Consider the following 14,764-nt stretch of genomic DNA (forward strand, 5'->3'; position numbering starts at 1 on the left):
GAAATAAGAATGCTGGACTCTGATTTTATTAAAGCAAATAGAAAGCCAATAAATAACAAATCTCATTCAAGCCCTCAAACATTTCAGAAGGGCTTTTGCCAACAGTAAGAATTTCAAGTACCTTGTGAAACTGCAACATTTACCTAAAATGCTAAATAATTTGAAGAGAATCAAGGTTTGGATTATATATTTGACATGTCAGAAACATATTCTACTCAGTCTGCTCTTACCATATTCTTAGTATATTCTCACAGTCTGATTATATTCAGTACTATTCCCTCCATTAATCAAAATCTCTTTTGATTTCAAATTGCAAATACTTTGACTTGCTCAGGTGAAGCTATTATCATTATTTGTTTAATTTCTTGCTAAGCAGTGATGATCAGTCATTGCCAGACCCACATGATCTACCCTGAGTAAATGGATTGTTATAGACTCCTTCAGACTTTGTCATCATGATTGTTCAATTTGATTTGCTATATCTAGTACAAGAAACCCATCCTCAGATCCAAGTTATGCCCTGGCAAATTTCTTCATTTGGGTTACTGCAACTGTAGTTGCTGAAATTGGCCTAAGTCCAAATGAGGCATTTAAGGATTATCATTAAATGGTTTAGGATGAAGTCATGGTCTTGTTGAACTGCTGAACTGGGGAACGTAGAATCTGTTCCATCATTCATAATTCGTGGTTGTGTTAAGTGTGGTTTTCTCTGCTGTTATTAATGAGTTCTTATACTGTATAAGGAGAGGTTAGAGACTTTTCCATGTATAATTAGTGATTAAGTTTATATTTCTATTTGCATTATTTTATTTTAATGGATAAGTATTTTGCCTCAATGTGAGAATGTGTACCAACTGGAAGCCTTATGTCTACAGAGTTCAGAAGAGAGCACTTGATCCCTAGCAACTAGGGTTCCAAATAATTGGGAACTGTCATGAGGATGCTAAACCAAATCGGGTTCCCTAGCAAGTCTAACAAGGGATCTGAACTGGGATCTTAACCACTGGGATCTTAATCTTTGACTCTTTTACCCATTATCATAAGCTAATTTTGAAGATTGGTTGTGCTAAAGGACAGAACTACAGGTTCTCTCATTCTGAGTATTAATGCTATGATTTGTCACATTTTTATGACATTGACTTGCCCAAAGTATGTTTTTTTGCCTGAAATATCAAAGTCCAGTTGTGTTTGCCTCCAATACACCATCCTGTATTTGTTCTTGTCATTTGCAAGTCAGCTTTAGATTTGCTGCAGTAAATTGCAGAAGCTGTGTTTCAACATATTTTTAAAGCTCGTTTTGTTGCCTGATTTGTCTGTGATCACACCTTTTACTGAGCTGAATAGTAATGGACAATATTAAAGAAGTATAACTTCTATCCAGTATTGTTATTGTTATAAGAATATACACTCACTCAACATGTTATGTATTAAATGTAGTTTTTAAAGTTTTCCAAAGATTTCCTTTCAAAGACATTGCAAAGTTAGCAAGTAAAGGGCAAATAGTTTTTTATAATAAACATCAATCTTTGAAACCCTGTTATCAAGAAGGTCTTTTAGAAAGTATGTATTATATATAAATGATTCAATCATGGTTCGTTTTTAAAAATAAAAATGGAAGGTCACAAATGTTTTATCTGATTGCCCTTGAAAATACAGAACTCTGTATGAGATTAGGAAATCATTTCCCTCTCTATGGCAGATTGAAACACATGTAGTCTCTACAGACCTGTGCCTACACGATATAAATGGCCATTGTACAAGGCCATTCAAACAATGTTTAGTTCTTCATAATCAAAACCAAAGAAATATGTGCAAAGACAGAAACATATTTCAAAATAACAATACAATCACATTGAAGCACTGCATTGAATAGCAAGCTGTGGTTCTTGTTTACCATGGCAATACCCCTTTCAAGGGGAATTTTATTCACATGGATATTGAACCTTTACATGCAGAAATATAAGTATTTTCAATTTTCCACCACAAGCTTTTAGTTAAGAATATGTATTTCTGAGTTGCTTTTAAAATTCACGATAATTTCTGCTTTCTTTCTAACATTCAGCTTCTGACAAACTGTCAGTTAAGGGTGAAAGAAAATGATAAACAAACTTAAGTCTCCTTTCATTCAGTTGGCCTTACTCATCATGTGATTGAAAGTTTTCCTATATGACATAAAATATGCATTATTTGAATTCCTTTTGAGGCAAATTATATTTCCTTTTTAAAATTTTTTTATTTATTGATCATTCCTTCCATTTACATCTTAAATAATATCCCACTTCCCGGTTACCCCTCTGCCAACCACCTCAGTCCCACAACTGCACTTACCCCTCCCATTTGCCTTTATGAGGCTGCTCCCCTACTCACCCACTCTCTCCCACCCCACTGCTTCAGCATGCCCATAAACTGGGGTATCAAGCCTCCCTACAACTAAGGGCTTTGTCTCTCATTGCTGTTAGGCAAGGCTATCCTCTACTACATATGTATATAGAGTCACAAATCTCTCCAGGTACACTCCTTGGTTGGTAGTCTAGATTCTGGAAGCACTTGGTGGTCCAGACAATTGATATTGCTCTTCCAATGGGGTTGCAATCCCCTTCTGCTCCTCCAGTTCTTCTGCCAGCTCCCCCACCAGGTTCCCTGAGTTCAGTCTGATGGTTGGCTCCAAGCATCTACACCTGCTTTCGTCAGTGCTGATCAGACTTCCCAAGGAACCACCACACCAGGTTCCTGTCAGCAAGAGCCTCTTGACCTCAGCAGCAGTGTCCGGTTTGGTGTCTGCAGACTTGATAGATCACGACGTGGAAAACTGAAGTAGCTGAAGGAGTTTGCAACCCCATAGTAAGAACAATATCAATCAACCAAACGCCCCAGAGCTACCAGGGACTTAACCACCAACCAAAGAGTTCAGATGGAGTGACCCATGGCTCCAGCCTCAAATGTAGCAGAAGATGGCTTTGTCAGGCATAAATGGGAGGAGAGGCCCTTGGTCCTGTGAAGGCTCAATGCCCAAGTGTAAGAGACTGCCAGGGTTGGGGGGTGGGAAAGAATGGGTGGAAGGGTGAAGGAGCACCTTCATAGAAGCCAGGGTTGGGGGGATGGGATGGGGTTTCCAGAGGGGAACCCAGGAAAGGGGATAACATTTGAAATGTAAATAAAATCATATCCAATTTAAAAAAAAAATGGAACAGAGATTGAAGGAAAGGCCATCTGGGAATTGCCTTACCTGAGACATGATGATGTCTGCAAATTTTACTTCTTTTTTTTCAAAACATTTTTATTGGATATTTTATGTATTTACACTTCAAATGTTATCCCCTTTACTCATTCTGCCATCCCTTCTCCCCCTCCTCCTCACCCTGATTTATAAAGATGCTCCCACTCCCACCAAGCCATCCCACCTCAATACCCTGGCATTTCCCTACACTGTGGAAACAAGCCTTAATAGGACCGAGGTCTTCTCCTCCTATTGATGCCAGACAATGTCATCCTCTACTACATATGCTACTGGAGCCGTGAGTCCCTCCGTTTGTACCAATTGGTTAGTGTTTTAGGCCCTGGGAACTCTGGGTGTGGGGTTGTCTGGTTGGTTAATATTGTTTTTATTACTTGGGGTTGCAAACCTCTTTAGCACCTTCAGTCCTTTCTCTTGCTCCTCCTTTGGGGTCCCCTTGCTCATTCCTTTGGTTAGCTGCAAGCATCCCCTTTAGTATTACTAGGGCTCTGGCAGAACCTCTTAGGAGACATCCATATCAGGCCACTTTCTGTAAACACTTCTTTGCATCAGCAATAGTGACAACATATGGGATGGATCCCTGGATGGGGTAGTCTCTGAAAGGAACACTCCTCCATTGTTGGTGGGATTGCAAGCTGGTATAACCACTCTGGATATTGGCGTGGAATTTTCTCACAAAGTTGGATACAGTACTACCTGAGGATACCACAATCCCATTTCTTGGCTATATACCAAAAAGATCCTCCAACATATAACAAGGACACATGCTACACTATGTTCATAGCAGCCTTATTTATTATAACCAGGAGCTGGAGAGAGAGAGAGAGAGAGAGAGAGAGAGAGAGAGAGAGAGAGAGAGAGAGAGAGAGAGAGAGAACGAGAGCATGTATATGCCTGATGTTGATAGCCTTTCACTTCCTTTCTTTTTCATTTGACTTCTGTACAATGTGTCTGTGGGGGACATTGTGTGTGTGTGTGTGTGTGTGTGTGTGTATGTGTGTGTGTGTGTGTGTGTGTATGTGTATGTGTGTGTATATCAAAAGAAGCATTTCTGAATAGTAGCTGTGTGCTTTGGTAAGTCAGAGTTCAATACCTAACCATAGGTTAATTACCTAACCATTTAAAGTTTATTATCATTGACTTCTACAATTTCAGTGCATATCTGTCTGCCCCTTTGTTTTGGGACTCTAGTGAGTTAGAACATCATGACACAACCATATGGTGAAACAAGACTGGAGGAACAGGATACAGTATCACTATCCCATTCAAGCACCTTGCACAAAGATGTTAATATCTCTCACCGTACCCAACATTGTAAAATTTCTACTAGGTCCAAAAGTTCCATTTTAGAGTCTAGTATCTAATTCATAGTCCTTTTGTGGACATTTAATACCCTAACCATACTGTGTTATTATTGGGTGAAATAAAGCCAAATACATTTTGATGCTACTCAAGGAGCTGGAATTGGATCCCAAAACATGAGCAAATGTGTAAATATTTTAAGGCATTTATTTCAGGGATTCACTTCAGAAAAAGCCTAACTGATGATGCCTATAATTTTGGGGAAAGTAGCTTCACATCAAAATTTCAAATTTCAGTGTACAATGTGGCAATTGTGTATTTCCACAATATTATCTTGCATTCAAAGCATATTCTCTTGAAAATATAAAGCTCTTGCTGATAATAATGCAGTTAAAGGGCATGCCATCAAGGCATTCAATGCAGTTAAAGGGCATGCCATCAAGGCATTCAATAGGCTAGGATTTAAGTGGTGCTGTTTCTTTTTCACAAAACCATAGAAACATTTTCCTTTCAATTTTTGCTGGCTATTTTATTTATGGCATTTCAAATGTTATCCTCCTTCCCAGTTTCTGCTTCAAAACTATTTCCCTCCTTTTCCCCCTCTCCCTCCCTCTATGCAGGAGATCTTGCATCTGTCTACCCACTCCTGTTCCAGTTTGCTGGCATTTTCCTACCCTGGGTCAGCAAACCTTGACAGGACCAAGGGGCTCGCCTCACAGTGATGCTCAGTAAGGTCACCCTCTGCTACATATCCAGCTGCAGCCATTGGTCCTTCCATGTGTACTCTTGGGTTGGTTGTGTAGTCCCTGGGAGCTTTGGGAGGTCTGATTGGTTGATATTGTTCTTTTTTTTAATTTTATTTTTCTTTGATATTTTATGTATTTACATTTCAAATGTTATCCCTCTACCCCTTCTCCCATACCCCTTCCCCTTGCTTCTATGAGGATACTCCCATTCCCACCAACCCCCTCCAACCCCAACTCACTGGCATTACCCTATTGGGGAAACAAGCTTTCACAGGACCATGGGCTTTTTATCCTATTGATGATGAACAGTGTCATCCTCTGCTACAAATGTGGCTGGAGTCATGGGTCCTTCCCATGTATACTCATTGGCTGGTGGTTAAATCCCTAGTGGGGTCTTGTTGGTTGATATTGTGGTTCTTCTTACGGTGTTGCAAACCCTTTCAATTCTTTAAGTCTTTTCTTTAACTTCTTTATTGCTGTCCCCTTTTTCAGTCCATTGTTAGTTGCAACCATCCTCCTCTGTATCAGTAGAGTATGGCAGAGCCTCTCAGGAGACACCCATATCTGGCTCCTGTTAGCAAGAACTTCTTGGCATCAGCAGTAGTCATTGGGTGTGGTGGCTGCATATGGAATGGATAACCAGGTGGGGCTGTCTCTGAATGACTTTTTCTTCAGTCTCTACTCCACTCTTTGTCCCTGTATTTCCTTCTGTGAGTATTTTGTTCTCCCTTCTAAGAAGGAATGAAACATCCAAGTTTTGGTCTTTCTTCTTCTTGGGCTTCCTATGATCTGTGAGATTTTTTTTCCTTAGATATTTCAAGCTTCCTATAGCATTGCAAATGCCTTCAGCTCCTTCAGTTCTTACCCTAAATTCTCCAATGGGGTTCCTGCACTGAGTCCAGTGTTTGACTGTGTGCATCCACATCTGTATTTGTCAGGCTCTGGCAGAACCTCCAAAGAGACAGTCATGCCATGCTCCTGTCAGCAAGCACTTCTTGGCATCAGCAATAGTGTCTGACTTTGGTGTCTGCAGATGGGATGGATTCCTATGTGGAGCAGTCTTTGGATGGCCTTTCCTTCAGTATCTGTTCCACTCTTGTCCCTGGATTTCTTTTTTACCAGAAGAATTCTGACTTAAAATTTTTGAGGTGGGTGGGTGGTCCCATTTCTCAACTGGGGGCTGTGACTATCCACTGGATATGTTCTCTAAAGGTTCTATCTCCTGTTTTGGGGACTATTTCAGCTAATTTCCTCCCTATTGGATTCCGGGAATCTCTTGGGTCCCTGGCATCTGGTATTTTCTAGTGAGTACCCTTAGTTCCCTTCCCCTACTGCTACTCTACTTTCAAATTCTTAACCCTCTGTACTTCTCCCCCATCCACTCCTCTATGTGAACTAGCCACCCTTTTACCCTCCCCTTTCTCTCTCCCTACAAGATCTCTCACTCCCTCTACTCCATAGAATATTTTCTTCTCCCTTCTGAATATGAATGTAGCATCCACATTTTGTGGTCGTCTTCTTTCTTCTTGGGTTTCAAATGATCTCTGTGTTGTATTGTATGATGGGTATTCTGAGATCCGTTTTGGCTAACATCAACTTATTGGTGAATGTATATCACGTGTGTTTTTTTTCTTTCTTTTTTCTCTTTCTTTATTTCTTTCTTTCTTTCTTTCTTTCTTTTTTTTTGTAACTAGTTTACCTCACCCAGGATATTTACAAGTTCCATCCATTTGCCTTTGATTTTATGAAGTCATTGTTTTTCACAGCTGAGTAGTACTCCGTTGTGTAAATATACCACATTTTCTGTATCCATTCCTCTGTTGTGGGACATCTGGATTGTTGCCAACTTGTAGATAGTATAACTATAGTTGCTATGAACATAATGGAGCATGTGTCCTTGTTATATGTTGGAAAACCATTTGGGTATATACCTAGGAGTATAGCTGGGGTCTCAGGTGGTACTATGTCCAGTTTCCTGATCAACTGCCAGACTGATTTTCAGAGTGGTTATACCAGCTTGCAATCTCACCAACAAGGAAGGAGTATCCTCCCTCTTTTTCAACATCCTTGACAGCATCTGCTCTCACCTGAGTTTTTGATGTTCGCCAGAGTGGTGTAACATGGAATCTCAGGGTCATTTTGGTTTTCATTTCCCTGGGGACTATGGATTTTGAACATTTCTTTACATGCTTCTTAGCCAATCAAGAATCCTCAATTGAGAATTCTTAGTTTAGCTCTGTACGCCAATTTTAAATAGGGTTTTTGGTTCTCTGGAGTCTAATTTATTGAGTTCTTTGTATATTTTGGATATTAGTCCTCTATCAGATGTTAGATTAGTAAAGATCTTTTCCCTATCTGTAGATTGTCATTTTGACCTATTCACAGTGTCCTTCACCTTACAGAACTTTCTCAATTTTATGAGATCCCAATTGTAAATTCTTGATCCTGGAGTGTAAGTCATCGGTGTTCTATTCAGGAAATTTGCCCCTGGGCCAAATATTCAAGTATTTTTCCCACTTTCTTCTCCACTAGATTCATAGTATTTGGTTTTAAGTGAAGGTCTTTGATTCAGTTGGACTTGTGCGTTGTACAAGGACTCAAGAATGGGTCAATTTGCATTCTTCTACATGCAGACTACCCATTGAACCAGCACCATTTGTTGAAAATGCTGTCTGTTTTCCACTACATGGTTTTGGATTCTATGTCAAATATCAAGTGAATAAAGATGTGTGGATTCATTTCTGGATCTTTAATTCTATTCTATTGATCTACCAGCCTGTCTGAGTACCAATACCATGTGGTTTTTATCACTATTCCTCTGTAGTATAGGTTGAGTTCAGGGATGTGAATTCCCCCAGAAATTATTTTTTACTGTTCAGAATGGTTTTTGCTATCCTGAGTTTTTTGTTATCCCAGATAAATTTGAGAATTGCTCTGTCTAGGTGAAGAATAAGGTTGGTATTTTGATGAGGATTGCATTGAATCTGCCGATTGTTTTTGGTTAATGGGCATTTTTACTATGTTAATCCTGCCAATTCATAAGCATGGATGAACTTTCCATCTTCTGAGATCGTCCTTGATTTCTTTCTTCAAAGACTTGATGTTCCTGGCATACAGATCTTTCATTTACTTGGCTATAGTCACACTATGGTATTTTATATTACTTGTGACTATTGTGAAGTGTGTTGTTTCCCTAATATCTCCTGGGAGACCACCTCTCTCTATGAAATTTGAATTACAGTATTACATAAAGGTGCAACCAGTGATTTGATAGGTACTGCAGGCTGAAGTACCTTTTACATATGACAGTCAGAGAAATGAGCAGCTGGAAATCCAGAATTCTCAGATTTCTCTTTAGGGTTTGGGAGTTTTCTTCTCTTTAAACCTAGTAAAGACATTAGAGACAGATGTCAAATCTTACAGTGTCACTTAATCATTCTACAAATTGTAATTATCTATAATAAAACAACGATTATTGGATATTATATTATTAGATCACAACTCTATTTTGTTTTTCTTTCCTATATTCTACATTGATTCACAATTCGGAAACATGAAATATCCTGAAATATAATAAATATGTATTTTATGATTATGCTGAACAACTTGGAATTCATTATATAATAAAATAGGTGAGAACCAATGGAAAATTCTAAGAAAAGAAAGCACCCCATATTGTCTCAAGTGACAGTCACTTTGAGCTGCTATGTTCACAACCTGAGACTGATGAAAGCATTTGTATTCACAGTTATGAGAGTCAGCCAGGCTAACATCAAGGCTACAGCTTCTTAGAACTGCCATACTATCAAATCATTGTGCTTGGTAAACAGTGGAAGAGGAAAGGCATTCCTCTTCCAAAAGCTTTGAAATTAAGGTCTTATCCCATGCAAGGTTGGGGATCTATTAATGGATCTCCCTTTCATTCATTCCAATTACATTTTTATATAAGGTTTGAATAAGACAAAGATGAAAACAATATATATGTGAATAATAAGAAAAAGGTTTTGGTGACATGTAAAGGGATATTTTAATTGTAAATTTACGTGTTTATGTATTCAATTACATATAAAACAGGCATTAAAATAAACATTAGATAAAAATTAAATGAATAAACACATTTACTTTATATGTTTTTTAAATTATTTTATTTATATGTCTTCCAAATGTTGTTCCACCACCTCATTCACCCTTCCAGAGTTTTCCCTCTTCCCCATACCCACATACCTTCTGCTCTTTGAATCTGAGAGGGTGAACTTCACTCGAGTACTCCCCCACCCTGGGGTATCATGTCTATACAGGATTAGGCACATCCTCTCCTACTGAGACCAGACAAGGCAGCACACTGGACCTCTCTCCAATTCTTGGCTGTGAGTATCTACATCTGTCTCAGTCAGTTGCTAGGCAGAACCTCTCAGAGGGCTGCTATTCTGAGCTCCTGTCTGCAAGCACAACACAACATCCATAGTACTGTCAGGGACTGCTGCCTGCCCATGGGATGCATCCCAGTTTGGGCCAGTCCCTTGATCATTTCTTTAGTCTCTGCTCCATTTTTGTCCCTGCATTTCTCTTAGACAGGAGCAATTTTCAGTCGAAATGTTAGTGTCCTCATCCCTCCGCTTGGAGTCCTATCTGACTACTCAAGGTGGTCTTTTCAGGTTCCATATCCACACTGTTGGGCATTTTGGCTGAGGTCATCCATATTGAGTCCTGTATGGCCTCCACATTCCATGTCGCTGGAACTTTCTAGAGATTCTTCCTAATCCCCACTGCTGGCAAATGTGTATTTCCATTCTTTCTCTTAGCTCTCTGTGCATCTGTCCTGTCTCCCCCACCCCCATACCTGATCCTGCTTCCAATTTCCTCTGCCCCTCCCATTTTCCATGCAGGTTCATCCATCCCTCCTCCTCCCATGATTATTTTGTTCCTCTTTCTAAGTGGGATATAATCATCCTTTCTTGAGCCTTCCTTGCTGTTTAACTTTTAGTGTCTGTGGAGTGTATCATGGGTATTTTTTTAATAATATCCACTTAACAATAATTATATACCATGGATATCCATTTGTGTCTGGGTTACCTTGCTCAGGCTGACATTTTCTAGTTCCATTCATGTTATCCTTGTTTTAAATAGCTGAATAGAATTCTATATTTCACTGTGTAAATGAACCACATTTTGTTTATCTATTCTTCAGTTGAGGAACAACTGGGTTACTTCCAGTTTCTGGGTATTGCAAACAAAACTGCTATGATCATAATAGAGCACATATATCTTTTGGGTATATACCCAGGAACAGTATAGCTGGGTCTACAGGCAGAACTATTTTCAGTTTTCTGAGAAACAGCAAACAGGTTTCCAGAGTGGTGGTACAAGTTTACAAACCCACCAGCAAAGGAGGAGTGCTCTTCTTTGTTAATATCTTGGTAGAATATGCTGCCACTTTAGATTTTGATCTTAGCCCTTTGTGATGCTTATAAGGTGGAATCTCAGGTTCCTTTTGATTTGTATTTCTATGAAGACTAAGAATGTTGAGCATTTCTTTAAGTGCTTTTCAGCTATTTGAAATTCCAGTGTTGGAAATTCTCTATTTAACTCTGTACCCTGTAATAGCTGTGATCTAATGCAGCTTGTATTATGTTAATTTGAATACACAAAATGGCGTGAGAATCTGCACATCTGAAAGCAAGACACAGAGGGGCCCTGTCCCCAGTTTGTTTTGATCATTATATAAAGTTGCTGATGGCCAATGGCTGGGCAGGGAGACAGAGGCAGGGTCAAATTGAGTATATTAATTGGGTATTGCTACAGTATCCCATTTTTTGGAGGGAGCAATTTGGAGTCTAGTATCTTGTGTTCTTTATATATTTTTGATATTAGTCCTTTGTTGGCTTTAGGATTAGTGAAGATCTTTTCCAATCTGTACGTTGTCATTTTGTCCTAATGACAATGTTTCTTGACTTATAGAAGCTTTTCAGTTTCAAGAGGTCCCCGTTATCAATTGCTGGTTTTAGATCTGAACCATTGGTGTCTGCTCAGGAAAATTTTCTCCTATCCCAATGCACTCAAGGCTATTTCCCTATTTCCTTTTTATTATATTCAGTGTATCTGGCTTTATACTGAGGTCTTTGATCCACATGGACTTGAGCTTTGTGCTGGGTGATAAACATGGATCAATTTACATTCTTCTACATACACACTACCAGTTAGACCAGCACCTTTGTTGAAGATACTTTCCTTTCTCCACTGTATGATTTCTGCTTGTTTAAAATCAAATGCCCATAGGTGTATATATTTATTTCTGGGCCTTCAGTTCTGTTCCATTTATCAACATGTCTGTCTCTGCAGCAATACCATGTAATTTGGTCACTGATGTTCTATCGTTCAGCTTGATGCCAGAGATAGTGATTGCTCTAGAAGTTTGATTAGTGTTGAATATTTGTTTTGGCTCTCCTGGCTTTTTTATATGAAATTAAGAATAGGTCTTTCACTATCAGTAAAAAGAATGTGTCAGGAATTTGATGGAAATCTCATTGGATAATGTAGATAGCTTTGGTAAGGTGTCCATTTACACTATGTTAATCCTACTGATCCATGAACATAGGAGAGCTTTCCATCTTCTGATGTCTTTAATTTCTTTCTTCAGGGACTTGTCATATAGACTATTCACTTCCTTGGTTAGAGTAACACCAAGATATTTTATATTATTTGTTGTTATTGTGAAGGGTATTGTTTCCCTGATTTCTATCTCAGCCCATTTATCATTTGTATAAAGGAGGGCCGCTGATTTTTTTGAGATAAATTTATATCCAGTCACTTTGCTGAAGCTCTTTATCATCTTTTGGAGTTCTCTGGTAGAAATTTGCTTATCACTTATGTATGCTACCATATCATGCACTTTATCTTTAAAGTGACACTTTAACTTCTTCCTTCCTAATTTGTATCCCCTTGATCTTCTTTTGTTGTCTTTTTGCTCTAACTAAAAGGTAAAGTACTATATTAATTAAGTAGGGAGAATGTGGGGAGCCTTGTCTTGTCCCTAATTTTCATGTGACCGCTTTGATTTTCTTTCTATTTAATTTGATGTTGGGTATTGTTTTGCTGTTTATTGCTATTACTATGATAAGTGTGAGCCTTGAATTCCTCATCTGTCCAAGATTTTTATACATAAAATGGTGATAGATATTGTCGAAGGTTTTTTCATCATCTAATGAAATTATCTTGTGATTTTTTTGAGTTATTTATATGGTGGATTACATTGATAAATTTTTATATATTGAACCATGCCAGTATACCAGGGATGAAAACTACTTGACTGTGTTGAATAATGTTTTTGATATATTCTTGGATTCAATTTGTGAGAATTCTTTGGAGAATCTTTATGTTGATGTTCATAAGAAAAATTGGTCAGAAGTTCTCCCTTTTATGGGAGGGAATTTTTTGTGTGGCTTACATATCAGGGTAACTGTGGCCTAATAGAATAATTTGGGAGTGTTCCCTGAATGAAATGTCGCCATTTTCATTTCTGACTTTGTTATTTTGAATATTTTCTTGGTGCCCTTTAGTTAGTTTGACTAAAGGTTTACTTATCTTCTTAATTTTCTCAAATAACCAAATTTTGGGTTTGTTGAATCTTTGTATTGTTCTCTTTGTTTCTAATTGGTAGATTTCAGCCCTGAGTTTGACTATTTCCGGTTCTCTGCTCCTTTTGGGTGTGATTGATTCTCTTTGTTCTAGAGCCTTCAGGTATGCTGCTATGTTGGTAGTGTAGGATTTCTCCAATTGCTTTATGTGGGCTCTTTGTCCTATGAATTTTCTTCTTGGCACTGTTTTCATTCTGTCCCATGTGTTTGGGTATGCTCTACCTTCATTTACATTGAATTTTAGAAAGTCTTTAATTTCTTTATTTCTTCCCTGAACAATTTATCATTGAGTAGAGAGTTGTTCAGTTTTCATGCATATGATGCACATGTAGAATTTCTATAGTTTCTGTTGTTGTTGCACCCCTGACCTGATAGAATGCAAGAGGCTATTTCAATCTCCTTTTATCTATTGAGGTTTGTTTTGTGTCTAGATATGGTCAGTTGATGAGAAAGTTCTGTGAGGTTTTGAGAAGAAGGTAAATTCTTTTACTTTGAGATAAAATTTTCTGTAGATATCTATAAATACCCTTGGTTCATAATTTTTTGTTAGTTTCATTGGGTCTCTGTTTAGTTTCTGTTTTAATTCCCTGCCCATTGTTATGAGTGGAGTATTGAAATTTCCCATTTTAATTGTGAGGTTCAGCATGTGTTTGAACTTTAGCATAGTTTCTCTTACTACTGTGGTTGGCTTTACATTCAAGGCATGATGTTGAGAACTGAGACCTCATCTTTGCGGATTTTCTCTTTGATAAATATGAAGTCTCCTTCCTCATCTCTTTTGATTTATTTTGGTTGAAAGTCTATTTTATTGCATGGCTACTCCAGCTTGTTTCTTGGCACTGTTTGCTTGTAAAACTTTTTTCCAGCCGTTTACCCTCCAATAGTGTCTACCTTTGTTGCTAAAGTGTGTTTGTTGTATGGAATAGAGTGATGGATCCTGTTTACATCCTCAGTCTGTTAGTCTGTGTCTTTTTATTGGAGAATTGAGTACATTAATGTTGAGATAAATAAATGACCAATGACTGTTAGTTCCTATAATTTTTTTGTTGTTGTTGTTCCTTATTCTATGATTGTGTGATTATTTTCTTTTGGGTTTGTTTTAAGATGATTAATTTCTTATGTTTTCTTGGATATAATTACCCTCTTTGTGTTGGAATTTTTCTTCTAGTGTTCATTCTAGGTCTGGATTAGTAGACAGATATTGTTTCAGTTTTATTTTGTCATGGAGTAGTATGTTTATCCATCTATGGTGATTGGAAGTTTTGTTGGGCACAGTAGTCTAGACTGGCAATTCTGGTCTCTTAAGTTCTTCAGGACATTTCACCAGGATCTCTGGCTTTCAGACTCTCGGTTCAGAAGACAATTGTAATTTTGACAGGTCTGCCTTTACTTGTTACTGGGCATTTTCCCTTTACAGCTTTTAATCTTTCTTTCATCTGTATAATTTAGTATCTTGATGATTGCATGGCAGGGTAATTTTTGTTTCTGATACAATATATTTGTGTTCTGTAGGTTCTGGCCATCTCTTTCATTAGGTTAAGGAAGTTTTCTTCTATGATTTTATTGAAGGTGTTTTCTGCCACTTTGAACTGGGAATCTTCTCCCTCTTCTATTGTTATTATTCTTAGATTTGGTATTTTCATTTTTCCAAATTTCCTGAATGTTTTGGGTTAGGAACATTTTACACTTGGCATTTTCTTTGACAATGTATCCATTTACTGTTCTGGACTTGAAGAGAGTTTTGGCTCTGGCAGGGTGATGGGGATCAGGAAGGGTGAGGCAGATGCCAAATCTGCTGCGCCTTGTGGTGTCCAGCTGGAATGAGGATTGGGGCAGGTATCTCACCT

General features: G+C 38.2%; 1 protein-coding gene across 1 annotated transcript in view; it reads right to left on the reverse strand.

The window, feature by feature from the left end:
- LOC116897041 (thioredoxin-like protein 4A) overlaps positions 1–14,764 on the reverse strand; it is a 511,807-nt gene that overhangs the window by 95,820 nt on the left and 401,223 nt on the right. Inside the window, exon 5 of the mRNA XM_032898661.1 lies at positions 7,163–7,179. Coding sequence (XP_032754552.1) covers positions 7,163–7,179 — 17 coding nt within the window. The remainder of the gene's footprint in view (positions 1–7,162; positions 7,180–14,764) is intronic.

The sequence above is a fragment of the Rattus rattus genome, chromosome 3 (genome assembly GCF_011064425.1).
Source record: "Rattus rattus isolate New Zealand chromosome 3, Rrattus_CSIRO_v1, whole genome shotgun sequence".
Lineage (NCBI taxonomy): Eukaryota > Metazoa > Chordata > Mammalia > Rodentia > Muridae > Rattus > Rattus rattus.